This window comes from Hylobates moloch, unplaced genomic scaffold, assembly GCF_009828535.3.
Source record: "Hylobates moloch isolate HMO894 unplaced genomic scaffold, HMol_V3 SCAFFOLD_5, whole genome shotgun sequence".
NCBI lineage: Eukaryota > Metazoa > Chordata > Mammalia > Primates > Hylobatidae > Hylobates > Hylobates moloch.
The window spans coordinates 115885747-115904762 of record NW_026652280.1 but is presented as its reverse complement, the minus strand read 5'-3'; the positions used below and the strand labels follow the sequence as shown (position 1 = coordinate 115904762).

The following is a 19016-nucleotide window of genomic DNA, read 5'->3' as shown; positions in this document are numbered from 1 at the left end:
CTAGAGGATTCTCAAGGTTCTCCTAATGCTGCGATTGTCTAATTCTGTGAATGGGATGATTCGAGCCTTTGTGGATGATGGGATGGAAGCCACCCACCTGGTTGTGAGGGAGGGCTGCTCACTGCCCTGGATGTGGATCGTGCTGAGCTCTTGCATGCTGCGCAGGCGAGTAGCTGGCAGGTTAGAATTGGGCAGGTGTGTGGTCTTCTTACTACGACGGGAGCAGCAGGTGGTAGTGAGGCCTGGGTGGCTGGACAGTGAGGGACTTCTTGTGGATGGGTAGTTCTGCATTGAACTCTCCATGCAGTTCTGCTCAAACATCTGCTCATCAATAAACTCATGGTTCTGCGGGAGGCAGAAGGAGAAGAAGTAGGAAAAGGAGGTAGGGAGGAGAGAGGTAAGCCCCTATACTCTGTATGACTGCCTGTCTCTGTTCTGGACCTTAAAGGAAGGGCTCCCAGCTGCCCGGATGACAGATAAGCATTCAGGAGGGGTGATGTCCCATGGGCATCCAATGAGGACAGAAAGAGAATCATATTGGCAGCCCTGGCCATCAGCTCAAAGGGTAGGGACTGCAGTTGTGAAATCATGATGTGACATATACTTCACCTACAGCTTTGAGCTGAAGGGACATAGAGGACACAGAGGAATTCAATGGCATCATCACAGCTAGAAGCAAGGACTTTACTTTCCAGGCTTTGTACAAGATCTGCCAGAGGTGGCAGATAAGGAGTCACTGACTGTGGGAAGTGGGTATGCTAGGTTGTCTTTCCTGGATTTAACAGGTAAGGGTGTGACAAAAACTTTTAAACATGGGGGTCATTCACAGAATTGGGAGAGCATTGATCCTGAAGGCCAGTGGGGCAAACTGTCAGGGATAGGGTTTCTTTTAATTATTTTTCCCCACCTGATTATGGGATATGAGTCCTTAATATACCTGGAGGCACAGGATTCCCTAGGTCAAGTGTAAGCACGGGAAGGGATTGCTAACTATCTCCTGACTGGAGGCCATTGGGATGGGGTATAGCTGAACCCAGGATAACTAAAAAATGGCTGTTTGGCCAAGGTGACTACAAATCTATGGCATTGATGGTCTGGCTAAGGCTGCCAGAGTGAGGAGAAAGTCTGAAGAGAAATGGCATGAAAACAGAGTTCAGGGAAAGACCAGACTGGCGGCAAATACCAGGAGTCCCCACGGAGCTGGGATGTGGCACAGAGAGATGTGGCACATGGAGACTCACAGGATACCAGCACTGGTGCCATGTTCCACCACCCCTTCCATGCCCCTGGGAGGTCCAAAGAGGGAACTAGAAAGACAGTTGGGTGGTTCAGCACAAGAAACTGGAAGCCTGAGCTGGTGCTGGGTGTGACAGCAGAGGTAGGAGGAACCCCAGAAGAATCAGCAGCACATGCACAGAACCAGGCCGGGGGGTAAAAAGGGGAGAATCCACAGACTCAGAATTATCAGAGAGAAAAACATCAATTGAATTTTTAAAAAGTTATACCTTGATGGTGGAGGTTCGTACAGATAACAGGGGATCATCCACAAGATAGGACAACCCCTACAGGACAACATGCCAATAGAAGATAAAAACACCATTGATTGTACATTCCAGCATTCCCAAGCCAGTTTTGACATTCAATCTCTTGATCCCGGCATTCCACCCTTTGAGTCAAACATTCCACCCCTCATTCCCAGCATTCTGCCTCCTTCCTCCCAACATTCCACCCTTTAGCCCCAACAGGACCCTGCTCAACCCCAACATTCACTCCTTCTATCCCAACATTCTGCCTCTCCTGCCCCAACATTCCACCCCTTGAGTCCAACATTCCTCCCCTAAAATCCAGCATTCCAGAGCTTTAATCCCAATATCTCACCCCCACAATCCAACATTCTTTCCCTCAAATTCAGCATTCCATCCCTTCAATGCCAGCATTCCATCCCTCAAGTCTAAAATCTCATTTCTTTAATGCCAACATTCCAGCCCTTCAAACCCAAATATTTTCACCCATATCCTTTCAATTTACACATTCCACCCAGCACATGCAACTTGGAAAGGGCAGTTGGGTCCGGGCCTATCCCTTTGGCAAGCTCAGAGTCTTTGAGAGAAAGTCTAGATATGAATATACGTTCTTGATTATAAATCTTGTAACTAGGGTTTGCAGAGCACCTTCCCATTTTGGAAGTCCTTATTGGGTTCAACTGCCATCCACAGTGTCCACATTTGGCTCAGATAGAGTCATCGAAGCCAGGCATGGTGGTCTGTACCTGTAGTTCCAGCTACTTGGGAGGCTGAGGTGGGAGGATCACTTGAGGCCAGGAGTTTTAAAACCAGCCTGGGCAACATAGCAAGATCCTGTCCCTGCAGCCCCGCACCCCCCTCCCCACCAAAAAAAAAAGGAGTCATCTAACATTTATTCTCTCTACATCTGGGAGGCCAGGATATGGAACATCTAGAATTAGGAAGTTCCTTCCTTAGGGTACTCAGCCCTGACTGTAGACTCTTTGGGGAGGAGGTTCTAGAAAGGAGGAGGAAGGCTTTCATTTTGTTTCTCCTTGGCTTTTCTACCCTGACCTCTCTTCCCTGTCTACTATTCCTAGCAGTTTCTGCCAAGGGTCCAGGGTTGGCCCTACTGCCCTTCCTTTCAGTTTGATGGTTAGGCACAAGCATCATTCCACACTCCAGCTGTGGCACCCTAAACCATGGCTCTGTTTTAACAATCAGCCTGTTAGCATCTGGACTCCCTGAGAACCACAGGGTGACTGGGCAGGGGTGGGGGCAGGGGTGGCACTTCTGAATCCTAGTTGGAGAAATACATGCACTGCCTCCTTCACACGCTGTCTGCAGGAGGATGTAGGGAGCCAAGGGGCCCACAGGCTGCATCAACCCAGCCCCAGAGGTGGGACAGAAATCAATACTCTTCTCTACCGTTCTATACAAATTCAGCCCAAGCTTTGAAGGGTGATGCCTGTCAGAACTGAGAAACTGATAGGCAGACGCCTAAGTCCTCAGTAATCAAGAAATGGGCCGTGGAGATGAGTGTAGGAGTGTGTGGGAGGCCGGGGGAGTGGCCTCCTCAATGCTCCTGCAGGACAGAGCTGGTCTCCCACCCTGGTGACCTTGCCCCACTCCTCAGGGTCTTCCACCTGAGGGCCAGTAGATCCCATCACTACCTTTTCGATCTGAAGGGGACAGACTTTGACTTCTGGCCCAGAGTGAAGATGTGAGTACAGCCTTAGAAAAGGGTCAGGGTCAGCGATGAAAAGGAGGTGGCAATGGGCTGGGACTCACAGTGGTTTTTTCCAGGCAGTGCAGCAGATGATGATGCTGGCTCTCGATGAGTGAGGTGGTCTTGCCCATGTGCTCCTCTTCTGGGGTGCCCTAGTAAAAAAGGAAGAGAGATTGAGTAAAAAGTTGGTGGCTCTTCCCCTCTCCAGCTCCTTCATTTCTCCACTAAAGGTCAAAGGGCAATAGAATAATCAAATTTTTTTTATTTGACCAAATTTCAGGGTCAGCATTGAATATGCTAGGCTTTGGGCTCAGGGGCCCTTGGTCTAAATCTGGTTTAGGGGTAGTGGTGATAATCCTATGGAAGTGGTGTGTGAATGGGGGGCTGCTACCTGGGGAAAGTTTGGAAACATGTCCTCCTTGGGGTTCATACTGGGGCTCTGGGGTGGGAGGGCTGGTGTCCCGGGAAAGAGGAAGCAAGCCCATCTGCCGCTTTATGTTCCCCAGCCCAGGTCCTCTAGGCACCTACCGTCAGCTCCAGCGCCTCGTTGAGGAGTCCGTTGCGCTTGCTGTGCAGGTATGCATTCGAACTGCCTGTTTTGGCCACACGGATCCTGGCAAGGCGGGCCTTCTGTGATTGGCAGAGATAATAAAAGAATGAGGGAGACCATGGTACAAAAAGACAGCAAGCCTGGTGAAGCTGTGAGGCTGGCTTCCCAGGTGACACCTGATGAAGGGGATGAGGCTGTTTCTCTCCAACCTCATGCATCTCCAGTTACAGACCCAGGGACTGGGTCTGAGACGTTGTGTACCCACTTTGTATAGTTTGGTTGGGTCAGAATTCCCAGGAGTCTCCACTCATCTCTCCAGCCCGGGTATAATCCTGGCAGGAGAAATATCACTCATCCAAGCTCTCTTCTCCCAAAGGTTTCATGACCTTTATCTACTCAGTATTGCAAAATGCCATGTGCTATTCAGTTGCGCTACTCAGTTTTCTTATCTCTAACTAAACTGCAAACTCCTTAGAGGAGTGTATGTGCTAGCTGCCCTGATTCTCCTCTAGGGTCCAGTACAATTTTCTGCATATAGTAGGTCCCCAAATATTAGTTAATTATGAGAAAAGCAAGGAGTGTGCCTATGTGCTCTTCAATGCTTCTTAACTCCTCTGCAATTTTTTTCTTAGCACTTATTACTAAGGAAATATATGTTTTATATATTTATCTTGATACTTTCTCTTTCTCTTCCACTAAAATGTAAATTCCTTGAGGGCAGGAGTTTTTGCCTTGTTTACTGATGTACCCCCAGTAAACAGTAGGTTCTCGATTTTTTAAGTTAATAAAACACATTTACAATTGTATTTCTGTCTTTGGGAGTGGATTCATGCATGTATATGGTGTTTTTTGTTTGTTTGTTTGTTTGTTTTTTTGAGACAGAGTCTCGCTGTCACCCAGGCTGGTGTGCAGTGGCGTGATCTCGGCTCACTGCAACCTCTGCCTCCTGGGTTCAAGCAATTCTCCTGCCTCAGCCTCCTGAGTAGCTGGGATTACAGGCACCCACCAACATGCTCAGCTAATTTTTGTATTTTTAGCAGAGATGGGGTTTCACCATGTTGGCCAGGCTGGTCTCAAACTCCTGACCTCAGGTGATCTGCCTGCCTTGGCCTCCCAAAGTGCTCGGATTACCAGCGTGAGCCACCGCGCCTGACCGCATGTATATATGTTAATATATATTTATTTTGCTGCGCATGACAGTGGGAATGAGTATAGTTACATGTGAGAGTTGACCGGGTGTGCATAAGAAGGGAGGATAGGACACATTTCTATACACTACTTGGCTTTAAGTAGGACAACTGAAACTCTCCCCAGCTCCAACCTGGGAAACTTTCAGCAGAGAAGGTCCACTGCAGGAGGGCTGCATGGTATCAAGCTCATCTCTCCTGCTTGCACAGGGAGAAGCTGAACACATTACACATGCTGGCTGCCCTTCTCTTTCCTAATGACTGTAATCATTGTCACTATGACAGTAGCACAGCCAAAGAGAAAGGACTAAGGAATGAGACTGAGAGAGGGAGAAGGGACTGGGTAGAGGTTTCTTGCTAGTTTAAAAAAATGCAGCTTGAGGTTTGGGCTCTGTAGGTCTATTTACAGCCCCAGGTGCTTGCTACTGGAAGCAGAACAGCCCACAAGGATAGCAGACCCATCCTGGAGTAGAAGGTCCCTCCTTCTGGCTCTGAGCAAGTCCACATGTGACTTCAACACGGACCCTAAGCAGGAAAAGAGTCCTAGGGAAATTGTGGCAATTTCCACTTCTTGTCACCCTCTCCCCAAGTGTCCTGCTGGGCTGGTTCATCTGCTAAAAGGAGACCACGGTCTCAGGGGTTCAGGTGGTCAACAGAAGCACAAAGGACGTATATCTCTTGCTTCCTGGGAACTATCTCCTTGCAGAAACAATTCAACTCCCTTCCCAGGCTTCCAAATGTGGGGAAGGGGCCAGGACTTGAGCCTGAAAGATCTTCCTTTAAGTCTGAGGAAGACTGCTCCTCTTGATGAAGGAGAGAATAAAAAGGGGAACCTGGGAGAGAAAGGATGATGGCAAATCAGCCCTATCATTCCTCCTCTCTACAAGCAGAGAACATTGATTAGGGGGCCAGGACAGTTCTACTCTGTGGGAATCCTGCTCCAGCCCTCCCCTTGGCTAGATGTTTACATTCAAGCAAGTTCCTCATATTTGAGGATGTGGCTGCAATTGCTTTAGGTGAGTGCTGGGTGTTGAGAGTTTCATATGGAAATCCAATTGTGTCAAGCTTATTATAGTCTTATATAATTTGATTGCACCACTTGGAGCCAGACCGTTCTTGTATCTGGGGTCCGTCTTCATTAGTTTCTAGAGATGAAAGATTCTCCTGTTCTTCTTTGTGGCACTTCTTTTAATCATATCTTACCCTGGGCTCTATTAAAGCAACAGATTGTCATATCAAATGTACTAGATCATTTAATCTCTTCCCACACAGGACAAAGAGGTTTGCAATGGATTTACAGAACCATACCCAGCATATGAAATTTGGTGGGACTCTATGGCTTGGTTTTGAGCTCTTGGGGGCTGGGGCGTGTGGCTTATGCATATTTTTATCTGTAACATCCAACACAGGGTTTCACACTGAACAGGTGCTCAAGCAAAGTTTATGATGGCCGAGGAAGGAAGAAGATCCTATGTAGTTGGCTGGAGGGCCATGCTTATACTGCCACTGTGATGGGCTTAATCCTTGAGTGGATTGGTCAGCTTCACCCTCTTCTATGGCCTTAAGAACAATGTGAGAGTTAAAAGAGAGCTTAGAGATCATCCAGACAAATTCAAAGACAAAAAAAAAAAAAAAAAAGGAGGATGTGAGGGAAGTGACTTATCCAGGCAAAGGCAGTGGACGATCAAGACTTCAGCTCAGGACCTCCAACTTTCAGACTGAATGCTGCTTCCAGAACATTCCTCTCCTTTCCTGAATTTTCACCACCATCAGACAAGTTTCAAAATTCAAGCAAAGCCCAGGAGATTGCATTTTCAACAAATGTGGAGACTCCAGGTTGGAGAAGAGGGGATCTGGAAGGAGAATGCTGCTACCCTAGGTACAGTTGCAGGTACCATCTATGTTCAAGCCAATACTTCTATCAATCCTTGGGAGGCCTCTCACAATTAAGCACTTTCTTCCTATCTGGCTGATGGGTGCCTTTTAACCATGAGTATTTCTATCTCTTGTTCTTGGAGCGGCAGAAGGAGGAGAAAGAGAAAGAAATGGAAAGGCCAAAACATGGGCAATTGCATTCTGGGACATTTATTTCAGAGAAATTAAAACTTATGCTCACATAAAAACCTCTACATGATTGTGCACAGTAGCTTTATTTGTAATAGCCCAAAACTGAAATCATCCCTGGTGTTTCTCATCAGGCAAATAAACAAACTGGTACATCTGTACCATGGATACTACTCAGCAATAATGAATGGATTACCTATACAGCAACTTGGATGAAAATCCAGGGATCATATAGAATGGAAAAAGCCAATACCCAAAGGTTACCTATTGCATGAATTCCTTTATATAACATTTTTGGAATTAAAACATTTATAAATGATGGAAAAATAAATGGTTGCCAGGGGTTAGGGACAGGGCAGGGCTAGGGCAGAAGGTGGGGTTATGAAGGGGCAACCCATGGGATCCTTGTGATGTTGGAACTGTTCAGTCTCTTGACCGTGGCAGTGGATGCATTAACTTATCACTCACTCACACACACACACACACACACACACACACACACATACCCACCCACACCCGTCCAAGTAAAACTGGAGATATCTGAATAAGATTGGTAGGTTGTACAATGCCCATATCCTGGTGGTGATATATAGTACTACTGTTTTGTAAAATGTTACCACTAGGGGAAACTGGTGGACAAACTTTACAAGAGATTGCTCTGTGTTATTTCTTACAACTATGTGGGCATCTATAATTATCTCAATAAAACATTTCATTAAAAAAAGAATATGGGTATGCACCAGAACTGGAGATGGGGATGAAATGCCCCAATCCAGATGTTCCTCTCTCTCTGTCCACTGCCAGACCTCCCCCTATCTCCAGTTCACTTGGCTCAGAGGACACAGTATCTAAGGCAAATAGTAATAGACTAATCTTAGTAATAATCCCAAGCAAACCAGTCATGGGAAGAGGATGACGATATAGCTACTATAGCTCCCAAGTATGTGGTCTGGGCTGAGAACTATCATTAGTTTCCTTCCCATCCCATATCTCCACTTTCCACCAAATCCTCTGGACCTACTTGCCTTGACCCATGGTGACAGACTCAATGCTGGAGCAGCCAGTATTTTTTTTCCCTCTTATAGGAAGCCCAAGGTGACAGAGACAGAGCTGAGCAGCCTTGAGGAGAAACAGTATCCAGGCAAGGTGAAAACACTGTAAATATTTACTCTGATTTCAAGGGGAGACAGAAGAGGGAGAGGGAAAGGGGCAGGGTGGGAGGGAGACCCATCTTTAGCAGCTAGAGGACGGAAGAAGCCTAAGTTGCTCCTAGATTTTAATCACACAGGATGAGCTTTATAATGTCCTAGGGGAGAGCTGGGAACACGCCCGTAATCCCAGTTACCCTGGAGGCTGAGGTGGGAGGATTCCTGGACCCCAGGAGTTTGACTCCATCCTGGGCAACATAGTGAGATCCCATCTCTAAAATAATAATAATAATAATAAATCAATTTCCAGGTGAAGGGAAGGTAGCTGTAGGAGCCACTGAGAACACAGCTGGAATGGGCTGTCACTGGTGTGTGCACAGCCGTGGGCTAGTGTGTGAGCTGAGGATTCCTGTGAACCTCACCTGCTCTGCCAGAAACCTGTGTCAGCCCTAGCCCCTTGGGGGCGGGGCCACTAGAGGATCCCTGGCCCTTCAGGGTCTCTGGTTCCTGAATGTGGGAAGGAGATCCCAGTTTCTGCGTAACAAATTTAGACCCTATTCAAATTTGCTGCCTGACTTGAACAGGGAAAGAGGTAAGATTTCCATTTCTGGGATGACTGGCAGGGAACAGGAGGTAGGGAAACCCTGACCTTGGGTGAAGAGGTGGGAGATAGGCATGTATGGGACAGAAAGGATGACGGACAGAGCCAGAAGATAAATCTTAAGGTGGCAACTTAACAGACCAGGTCAGGATAAATAAAAGCAGAGGCAGAGGGGACAGGAGGGCAAGGAGCCAACCATAAAAGCACACAGAAGGCGATAGGCTGGAGGTGAGAACCAACTGGATTCACTATACAATTATATTTATTATACATTTTGGAGCTAGCTTTCATAACCTTTATAGCTTTGTGATGGCATACACAGATCTGTTCTGAAATTCTGGATTTCTTCCTCCATAACGACATTAACTTCCCTTTAAGCCTTTACACCCAAGGCAAGCCCTGCTACCTGGAGGTTATCCCTGCAAGCAGAAGGCCAGTAGCAGGGATTCTGTAGCAAGGAAAGAATCTGGCTGCAATGCATAGGGCCGACCACATAGTATGTGCTCAGTAAATGTTTGTGGAATAATGGATAAAAGAATAAAGTAAGGAGACAAAACCCCAAGCCTCCAAAAGCCAGTCTTTCAACAGTTCTCCTCCTGTCCATTGTCCTCAGAAAGGCTCTGGCCATAACCCCTGGGGGCTGAGATGCTGCTGAAGGGGCACCACAGTTCAGCCCAGATCTGAAGACAATGAAAAACACCGCTTTCCCACTTCCCCAACCCAGATATCCCTCTTCTGAGAGGAAACCTGGGGAAAGTCACTACTCAGGAACTTCACTGGCTAGATGCCTTAAAAATGCAAGTGAACAAGAGTTGGCTGAGTTGATAAGTTGTTCTGGAAACAAGGTTGAGGGCTAGCTGGAAAAAGGCTTCTTTCCGAGCACCAAAGCCTTCAGACATTTTTCCTCATTGCATGGGCAAATGACCGTATTTTACTCTCTCCTGCCATTTTCAGCAGTGTGTATTGAACATAATCTAAAACTTTCCCCAGGACTGATGGTTAGTCTCCTGATCACCAACTGCAGTTGACTTCAGTGCCTTTGCCCTATGATATCTTGGAAATTCCTAAAGCCTGTTGTGCCATTTGTCCCTGAACTCAACGGCCTCAGGATGCTCTCCTTTCACAGTATTTATTTTTCTTTTCAACAAATTTATTTTTGCCACTGGGTTTTGTATAGGCTTTTATAGGATATTAAAAAGAGATTATGTTTCCTAGTAAGCTCTTGGCTGGGAGAGGGAGGAGTGCGGGGATGGCTGAGTGGCAGTGGCTGAGGGAGTGGAGGTGGAGCCAGGGGCCAAGGAAATTGCCAAAAAATGTCCAAAGAGGGATAATCAGCTTACAGATAATTGAGGGTTCAATGCCTTTTGGAACTGACTGGGGCTGGAATTCAGGAGACTGGTGAGCAGGAAGGGACTGAAGCTACCTTACCTTGCAAAGCCAGAGGCCGTCTGTGCAGTGATCCTCTGAGGAGCTCTAGGCCTGGCTCCCTGACTGGTGCTCCCCCGCATCCTTTACACTGCCCCCGCTTCCCTGAGTCTGAGGCTTACCTTTTGTGCCCTGCGTTTATCAGCTCTCTGATTCTGGTGGTAAATCCGGCTAAAGTTGGAAACAATCACAGGGACTGGCAGGGCAATGACCAGGACGCCACTCAAGGAGCAGATGGAGCCAAAGATCTTCCCTGCAATCGTCTTAGGCACCATGTCTCCGTACCTGAGAGAGGGAGAGAAACAGGGTGTAAGGGAGAGAGGGTCATTTGGGAAACAAGGCAGGCTTTCCTGCCAATCATTCACCTATTCGTTCGTTCATTCATTCATTCATTCATTCATTCATTCAGCAATTGTTTAGAGTACCTACTGTGTGCCAGGTACTGTGACATGGACCTGGGGGTGAACAAGAGAGACAAGATCCTTATGTGCAGGGAGCCAACATCCTAACAAGAACATAAACAATTAAGTGAATACATAAAAATATCGTGTCTTGGTTGGTTCTATGAAGAGACTAGAGAGAGGTGCTGCATCAGGTGGTGGGAGTGTGGTCAGGAAAGGCCTCTCTGAGGAGCTAACATTTAAGCTGAGAGCTGAATGTAAAGGATCCAGCCATGTAAAACACCTGGGGACAAGTGTGTGTGGTAGGGGAAACAGCACGTACAGAGGCCTTGAAGTAGCAGGAAGGAGTTTGGCCTGATCTAGGAATTGTCAAAGGGTCAGCATGACCGGACACCACAAGAGGAGGGTAAGGCAGGCAGGGGCCAGATCACGCAGCGTCTGATGGGCCATGGGGAGGGATACGGGTTTATCCCATTCAGTGAGGCGCCATGAGGAGTTTTAAGCAGAAGAGTAACAGAATCTCATTTATGATGATAACAACAAATAACAAACTCACGTATTCATGTGGATTTGTAATTTACAAAGCACTTCTACATACTTACCTCACATAAGCCCCATGAACCCTGTGAACTTTGTATTCTTATCCCCATTGTACAGATGCAGGAACTGAGGCTGAGATAATTACATGGACTGCTCTCATTTGCTCAGCTGGGATTAAAAGCCACTCTTCTTGCTTTTGTCTATTTTCCAGTAGCCATAGCATCTCAGAGGGGGACCATGAGCTCTGAAGCTCAGCCCCTTAAAGCTGTGAAGCCACTTTGGCACTGTGCTGGCTCCTCTCAGAGCTTGGAGAAACTCTTTTAAGTACTTCACACCCTAGCAGCTCAGCTGCCCTCTGGGACCAGGTTGGCCTGGATCCTACTCAGTTCTGGGCATGCAGGCCAGAGCCTCTGTCCCTCCAATCAATAAGATACTCTCCACAGTGGTTAAGTGTTTAGTCTCCTCTTTATTGAGATAATTGAAAGGCCTTATTAAGCAAAGAGCTGTGATTACTCCTTCGACTAAAGCCAGAAACACCATCTCCCCTGCCTCTGTGCCCTCTGGGTGTCTGGAGCAGAAACAAGCTTAGGATGACCAGGAATTGTTTCTGCTAAAATAGGCTCAAAGTCATCTGTCCTGAGGAAACCACGGGGCTTGGGTTTCCAGAGAGGATGTGGAAGGGGATGGGGCAAGCTATTTCAGAAGTATGAACACCCAAGAACTTGGTGGAGGACATGGCAGAGGTAGACGGGTATTTGGTGAATGAATGAATGAATGATCTCACTTAAGCCTCTCAATTCCCTGTGAAGTAGGCTCCTGTTTTGAGACTGTCTTCCTTCTCCTTCAGTGTTCATGCCCTTTGCCCTGGCTCAAGATTTCCTGGACGTGCACTAGCATTAAGGCCTGTGCTAGAGCCTTCTAGATCTTTGCAGCTAGGATTGTCTCCTCTGCCATGGTACTCAGGAGAGGCCTCCAGGGAAGTGGTTGAGAACATGGATTCTGAATTTAGATAATGTGGGTTCAAGACTCACCCCGCTCCATAAAATAACTGTATGATCTTGGGGGGATGTTACTCTGGGCCTTAGTTTCCTTGTCTGTAAAATGAAGATAATAACAGTAACCTAGATCATAATCCTATTGTGACATATACAGCTCCACAAACAATAGATACTATTATTTTTAGCTAGGCATTCTGAAAACCACAGTCTCTGTTGATGGGAAACTCTAAAAACACAGTTGGTTGTCCCAAGTTCAAATAGCCCCATTGATGAAGAAAAGGGGGCTGCCTCTGAGATATATCACCTTAGCTGGGATTTTCAGATGACACAACTGAAAGGGGGCCTGCGGGCACAGGGCTGTGGATGAAAATAAAGCATGGCAGGAGTGCAGAAGAACAATGCCAGAAAGGCTGCATTTCAGAGTGACCAAGGCTGGTGAGGAATGCTAAGGACAACAGAAAGATTGCTTCATCCATATGAAGAAAGTGGGAGAAGGGAAGCCATGCCTCCTGCTGGGGCAGATGGTCTGCTAGTGACAGATGACAAGGAGAAAGCCGAACAATCCACTCCCAGGCATCCTCTGCCTTCTCCACCGGGAATAAGGAGCTGCATCTTGGAGAGGCTGGAACAAATGCCAAAAAGAAGGATCCAGAGCTTAAAGTAGGAGACAGGAGAGCAGGCAAGTGTCCAGCTGAATTCAGTAAATTTACATCACAGGCCCACATGAATCCCACCCGGGAGACAGGAGGAATGTGCAGATGGGGTTGCAGAACACTGCCCTGGATCCTTGAGAAATCATGGTGCAGCAGAAAATTACCAAGAGACTAGAGATGGAAAATGGCAGTATTGAATTTTTAAAGAAGGCGAAAGGAGGTCTGAGAAACCACAGACCAATAGGCTTGGTATCCATAAAGTGTGCCATCAAATTGCTGGCAGAATTCGGGAGCAGATTATTAAGTAGACAGCTTGTGAATACTTGGAAAATAAGCTGTATTGGTTCACTAGGCACACATCTTGCCAAATTAACCTTATTTCTTGTTTTGACAGTGAGGTTAGCTGGTTGGTAGATCAGGAGACTGCTCCAGACCTACTGCATCATGATTTTAACAAGATGTGTTCTTGTCCCAGTTCTTTATACCCTTGACAAGCTGGAGGAGTGTGGTATGGATAGCAGTGTGGTTAGCAGGGTTTGCACAACCATCTCCAGTCTTCTGGCACTTCTCAAAGATTACCAACTGTGGTCCTATGCCAGCAAAGGAAGTTCATGGTTTTCATGTTAAAATGTCTCCTTTAATGAAAAAGGAAATAAGTAAATGAAATAAAGAATGGATCTCAAGTTATGAGTATGTTCAGTGGTATGTTCCAGAATTTTTCAACAACTTGTAAAAGCCAGAGGGAGGCAGCATGGCCTAATAATTAAGAGAGGACACTGGAGTCCAACCTGGGTTTGAACCCTAGCTTACATTAGTTACCAACTAGTTAAGTGACCCTGGGGCATTTATTTAACCTGAGCCTCTATCACTTATAAAATGGGTTTATATCCCCAGGGTTGTTGCGATAATTAATGAGATAATTCAAAAGAAACACTTAATTCAGTGTTTGAATAACTGTAAATTGTCTAGAATTAGCCAGTGTAGTGGGTACCTATTGTTTTGTCTGCTGACACCCTAATAGGAACTGTGTCCCTCATTCCCATGATGATGTAAACTTGTAAACTGTCCAGATAAGCTGCCATATTTCCCATGCCCCGATGCCCACTTGCCCCAGCTGGTGAGCTCAAAATAGGGCATCTCACCCAAGCTGAACCAATGACTTCCTTTCCTGGATTTTTTAAAAGCTTTACTGAGACACAATTTACATACCATAAAATCCAACCATTTAAATTGTACATTTCAATGGTTTTTAATGTATTTAGAGAGTTGCACTCACATCACCACAGTTTAATTTTAGAGCACTTCATAACCCCTAAAAGAAATGTGTACCCATTAGCAGTCAGTGACCATTCCACACCCCACCTCTCAGACTTAGGCAATCATGAATCTACTTTCTGTCTCTATAGATGTCCCTGTTTTGGACAGTTCATGTGAACGGAACCATATGTGTGGATTTTCGTGTCTGACTTCTTTCACTGAATGTGTTTTCAAGGTTCACCCATGTTGTAGCATGTATCAGTACTCCATTCCTTTTTATGGCTAAGTAACATTCCACTGTCTGGATAGACCACATTTTGTTAATTCACTCATCAGTTGATGACAGTTGGATTGTTCCCACCTTTGAGTTATTCTGAATAATGCTGCTATGAACATTTGTGTACAAGTTTTTGTGTGGACACGTTTTCATTTCTCTAGGAGTCATACGGTAACTATGTTGAATAGTTTGAGGAGCTGCCAAAATGTTTTCCAAAGTGGCGGTGCCATTTTACATTCCCACCAGCAATGAATGAGGGGTCTAATTTCTCCTTATCTGAGACAACACTTGTTATTGTCCATCTTTTTATAGCTATCCTGGTGGGTGTTATCTCATTGTGGTTTTGATTTGGATTTTTCTGATGGCTGATGATGTTGAACATCTTTTCCCCTTCCTTGGACTTTTACGTTAGGGACCAGATCAGTCTCTTTCAAAGAAGCTGATGCTGCAACAAGCAAAGCTCTGGAGCTGTTGGCAGCCATGCTGTCTGCCATGGGGAAAAGCAGGATTGCAGTCGGGGAGGAAGAAGGCTGGCACTTGCAGGAGATGCGTGATGGAAAGGGCAGTGATGGAGCTGGAGTTCCTGTTCTAATTCTTACCGAGGACCAGCTGTACCCCTGAGTTTCCTGTCGCTTAGCTGTTCCATCTTTCCTTTGACTCTGCTCACTAACAAATTACTGTTTTTGTTTAACCTTTTTTCATTTAGATCCTGTGGTAATGATGGTGATGAGGCTGCTAACTGGTGATTGTTTGAAAGTAAGTTCCTCACGTTTCTAAATGACAGAGCTACTATGAATTGAGGTCTTTAGGAGTCAAAAAGGATTTTAACAGGTTGTAATCATGGGTGAAACCAACCAGATTAATTTTAACAAAGATAAATGAGAACACCAGCATTTTTATTCAAATAATCAATGACGTATAGCTGATGGGAAAGACCTGGCTTCAAAAGAGTCTCTGTTAAAAATCACCAGGGAATTTAACTTCAACATCATCCACCAGTATAAACAGGCTGTTAAAAGCCTAATGCCATCCTTGGCTGGATTGATGGGAGTGCAGTGTCTGGAAAAAGGGAGTGGGTGTTGTACTCTGCTCCTAGATGCAGACCATTTCTAGGCTGCTGTGTCGAGTTCCGGGCACTGTATAGTCTATAGGACACTGATTAACTGGATCATGTCTAGAGAAGGGAGGCTGGGATGGTGAACTGTCTGGAATTCCTCTCAAGGGAAATAATCAAAGGAATGGGAACGTTTGGCCTGAAGAAGAGGAGTTAGGGAATGGAAGAATGGAAAGGAACAATGTACCAGGGCCTGTGCTAGGAACTTACCTGCATTAGTGGGTCTCACAGTAACCCACCCTATCAGGTAGGGTTAACCCACGTTAGGGATGAGGAGCGAAAGTCCAGAGAGGACAGGAACTTGTTCAAGGTCACTCAAGTAGTAAGAGGCAGAACTACTGGGGTTAAAGCGCAGCTTGTTTTCACTGACCCTGCTCTTTCCGTCATATCCTGCTCCTCCCAGGGTCAGAGAAGGACAGAAGGGGAAGTGAGGGTGGGGCTAGGGAGAGGACGGCTGTGGAAGAGGGCTGTGAGGAGTCAGCGGGAACTTAGCCCCTTCTCTTCACCTCCCCTCAGTAGCGGCAGCACAGCACAGTGGTTAAAAGTGTGGTCTCTGAGTGCCAGACTACCCAGGGCAAATCCTGGCTCTGCCACTTGTTAGCTGGGTGACTTCGGCCATGATACTTAAATCCTCTGTCTTCAGTTTCCTGGCATTGATCAATTAATAGTACCTACGTCACAGGGTTGTTGTGAGGGATTGCATGAGTTACTTTTTGTGAAAGCTCAACCTGGCATATAGGAAGAGCTTTATTTATAAGTGTTTATTAAATAAACCCTGGGCCCAGACCATCATACTTTCTAAACTGGACTTCTGCAAAAGTCTCTTAACCAGAATTAATTCTCACTTCTACTTTTGTTCCCTTTATATATATAAAAATATATTATAATTATAGATATGTAATTATAATATATATTATTTTATATATATAAAATAATAACAATTTTTGAGCTCAAGTGATCCTCCCACCTCAGCCTCCTGAGTAGCAAGGACTGCAGGTGGTTGCCACCATGCCCAGCTGATTTTTTATTTTTGTAGATGTGGGTTTCAGAATGTTTCCCAGGCTGGTCTAGAACTCCTGCCCTCAAGTGATCCTTCCATCTTGGCCTCTCAAAGCACTTGTATTGCAGGTGTGAGCAATCACACCCAGCCAGAAGCATATATATATATATATATATATATATTTTTTTTTTTTAAGACGGAGTCTCGCTCTGTCGTCCAGGCTGGAGTACAGTGGTGCGATCTCGGCTTACTGCAACCTCTGCCTCCCGGGTTCATGCCATTCTCCTGCCTCAGCCTCCGAAGTAGCTGGGACTACAGGTGCCCATCACCATGCGTGGCTGATTTTTTGTATTTTTTTAGTAGAGATGGGGTTTCACTGTGTTAGCCAGGATGGTCTCGATCTCCTGACCTCGTGATCCGCCCGCCTCAGCCTCCCAAAGTGCTGGGATTACAGGCGTGAGCCACCGCGCCAGGCTAGAAGCATATTCTTAAAATGCAAATCAAAGCATGTCATTTCTGCTGCTCAAAGCACTTCAATAAATGTTTGTTGAATGTATGAGTTAATGAGTAAATTAACTCAACGTTGTTGCAAAGACTACATGGCTATTACACAGTAAACACTCATTAAATGGCAGCTAATTATGAGTGTAATGACCGTGGTGTGCAGGGCCCTTTATCCCATGGTCCCTCCTGGGGCCCACCTGGGCAGAAGACTGAAGTAGGGGAGCTAATGGTGATTCTCTAAGTCCTAATGGCATTTATGGCCTATTTTCTCTGTGGAATTTTGAAGAAAGAAGGGGTAAGAAAAGAAAAAAACAGAAACAGTCTTGGCTTAGAAAAAAAAATAAGCCCAAAGTTTAAACCCAAAGCCTTATTTCCTTTTTGTCTTCCTCTGCTCATGCAAATAAGGACTCTCCTCTTCTGTCTACCCTAGCTTTGTGGGTAGGGATAGTAAGGGATGAGAAAGCCCTTTCTGGAGGTGACGTCCCAGGTACAGGTGAGCTGTGGCGCCCCACCCAGAGTTAGGACTTACACTCAAACCCTATCTGGGGCCAGTGTGGAGGCAGCTGTCTGCCCTGAGCAGGTGGAGGCTCAGGGACTCTGCTTCGGTTGCTCTTTCTTTCCCAGCACATCCTCAGTAATCCACAGTAATGTCTGGACTGAGGCAAAAGCAAGGAAGCGTACCCTCCTAATATGGAAGGCTAATTAATTTGTATTAGGCCTTAGGGATAATTAAACTTTTTATCTGAACTTAAGCTGCACAAACCACCTGACTTGTACAATTAATTGCTCCCTTTATTTCTTCCTCCAGGTGCTGAGAGATAAGTGCAAGCCAAGCTCCCCCATCCAGTTTTGCCTGTCTCTCAGGTGGGGGCACGGCTGCCTATGTGGTGGGGGGTCCATTCTTTACTGGAGACCAGGGCACTGCCCAGTTAGGGCCCAGCTGCTGCGAGCTCAACCAGGGAGACACATCTTCAATGAGTTTCTGCAAGGATGATGTCTCAGCCTCACTGCCACACCCACTGCTGCACCTATCTTCTCCACTGGGATGCCCCTGAACTTGGCTCCCTGGAGCCTTAGTGTTGGGGATGGGGGTGGGGCACAGAAGCTGTCCTGTTGGGTGGGACCAGGGTGAGGAGAGTTCTTAGAGCAGACTGGGCCACCATAGACAGTTCCAGGGATTCAGACCTCTGTGGCTTCCTCCTTGTCCAGGGGCAAAAGACAACAGTAAACCATCATGGAAGACACCAAAAATACCAGCCAGGGCTGAGTTCATCCCGTGACAAACACCTGTGCAGCCTCTTTTCATGTCCAAATCCCCTTCCATGAGTAGATACTATTATTATCCCCATTTTACAGATGAGGAAACTGAGGCACAGAGTGGTAAGTAATATGCCCAAGGTCACTTGGCTAGCCAGCTGCAGAACTGGGGCACAGACCAGGTCCCTTTGACTCCAAAGTCTATGCATAGCCACTAGTTATCTGGCCCAAGGCTATGTTTCCTGGGGAGCCAACATGGCAGGCAGCAGTCCTGGTAGAGAGCAAGGGAGGAGAACACTTCAGAGGCGACCAGATCTAGGGCATCAGCCTAGCCACAATTCTACAAAAACACTTTAGCCCTATGCTGTCAAGTCTCAAGGTGGGAGACTTGGGAAATGAAATGAAACCCCATATCACCTCTCCTTTCTACCACATGCACCCCCTACCCCCAGCACACACCTCTGCTCATGTCTCTGCAGCTGGGCACTCTCCTGGGCTCACCTGCAAAGTGAGCCCTAGCAGTGAGCCAGGAACCAAAAAGATAGGATGGCTTTTAGGAATCTTGAAGTTCCTCTGAAGACACCACCTGGGGGTGGACCCAGACGGGACAGATGAGGCTCAGAGTAAGGTAATCTAATAATAATCACAGTGGCAATTCAGTAATAATTTATTTTTGTTTAGCATAAGTATGGGCCATTTAATTATCATCACCTTACAAGGTACTATTAGCCCCATTTTTGAGATGAGGAAACTGAAGCTCAGAGAAGTTAAGTAATGTGCTCAAGATCATCAGCTTATCCAAGCCAGTG

The 19016-nt window shown here is 46.3% G+C and overlaps 1 protein-coding gene across 3 annotated transcripts in view; it reads right to left on the bottom strand.

Moving 5' to 3' along the window:
• KCND3 (potassium voltage-gated channel subfamily D member 3) overlaps positions 1 to 19016 on the bottom strand; it is a 214533-nt gene that overhangs the window by 6281 nt on the left and 189236 nt on the right. For 2 of the 3 annotated variants that reach the window (XM_032155007.2, XM_058439466.1), the window contains exons 3-7: positions 10329 to 10491; positions 3760 to 3861; positions 3294 to 3383; positions 1506 to 1562; positions 98 to 345 (exon numbers count right to left, since the gene is read on the bottom strand). In XM_032155007.2, coding sequence (XP_032010898.1) covers positions 98 to 345; positions 1506 to 1562; positions 3294 to 3383; positions 3760 to 3861; positions 10329 to 10491 — 660 coding nt within the window. The remainder of the gene's footprint in view (positions 1 to 97; positions 346 to 1505; positions 1563 to 3293; positions 3384 to 3759; positions 3862 to 10328; positions 10492 to 19016) is intronic. The other variant, XM_032155010.2, reaches the window with a different exon arrangement.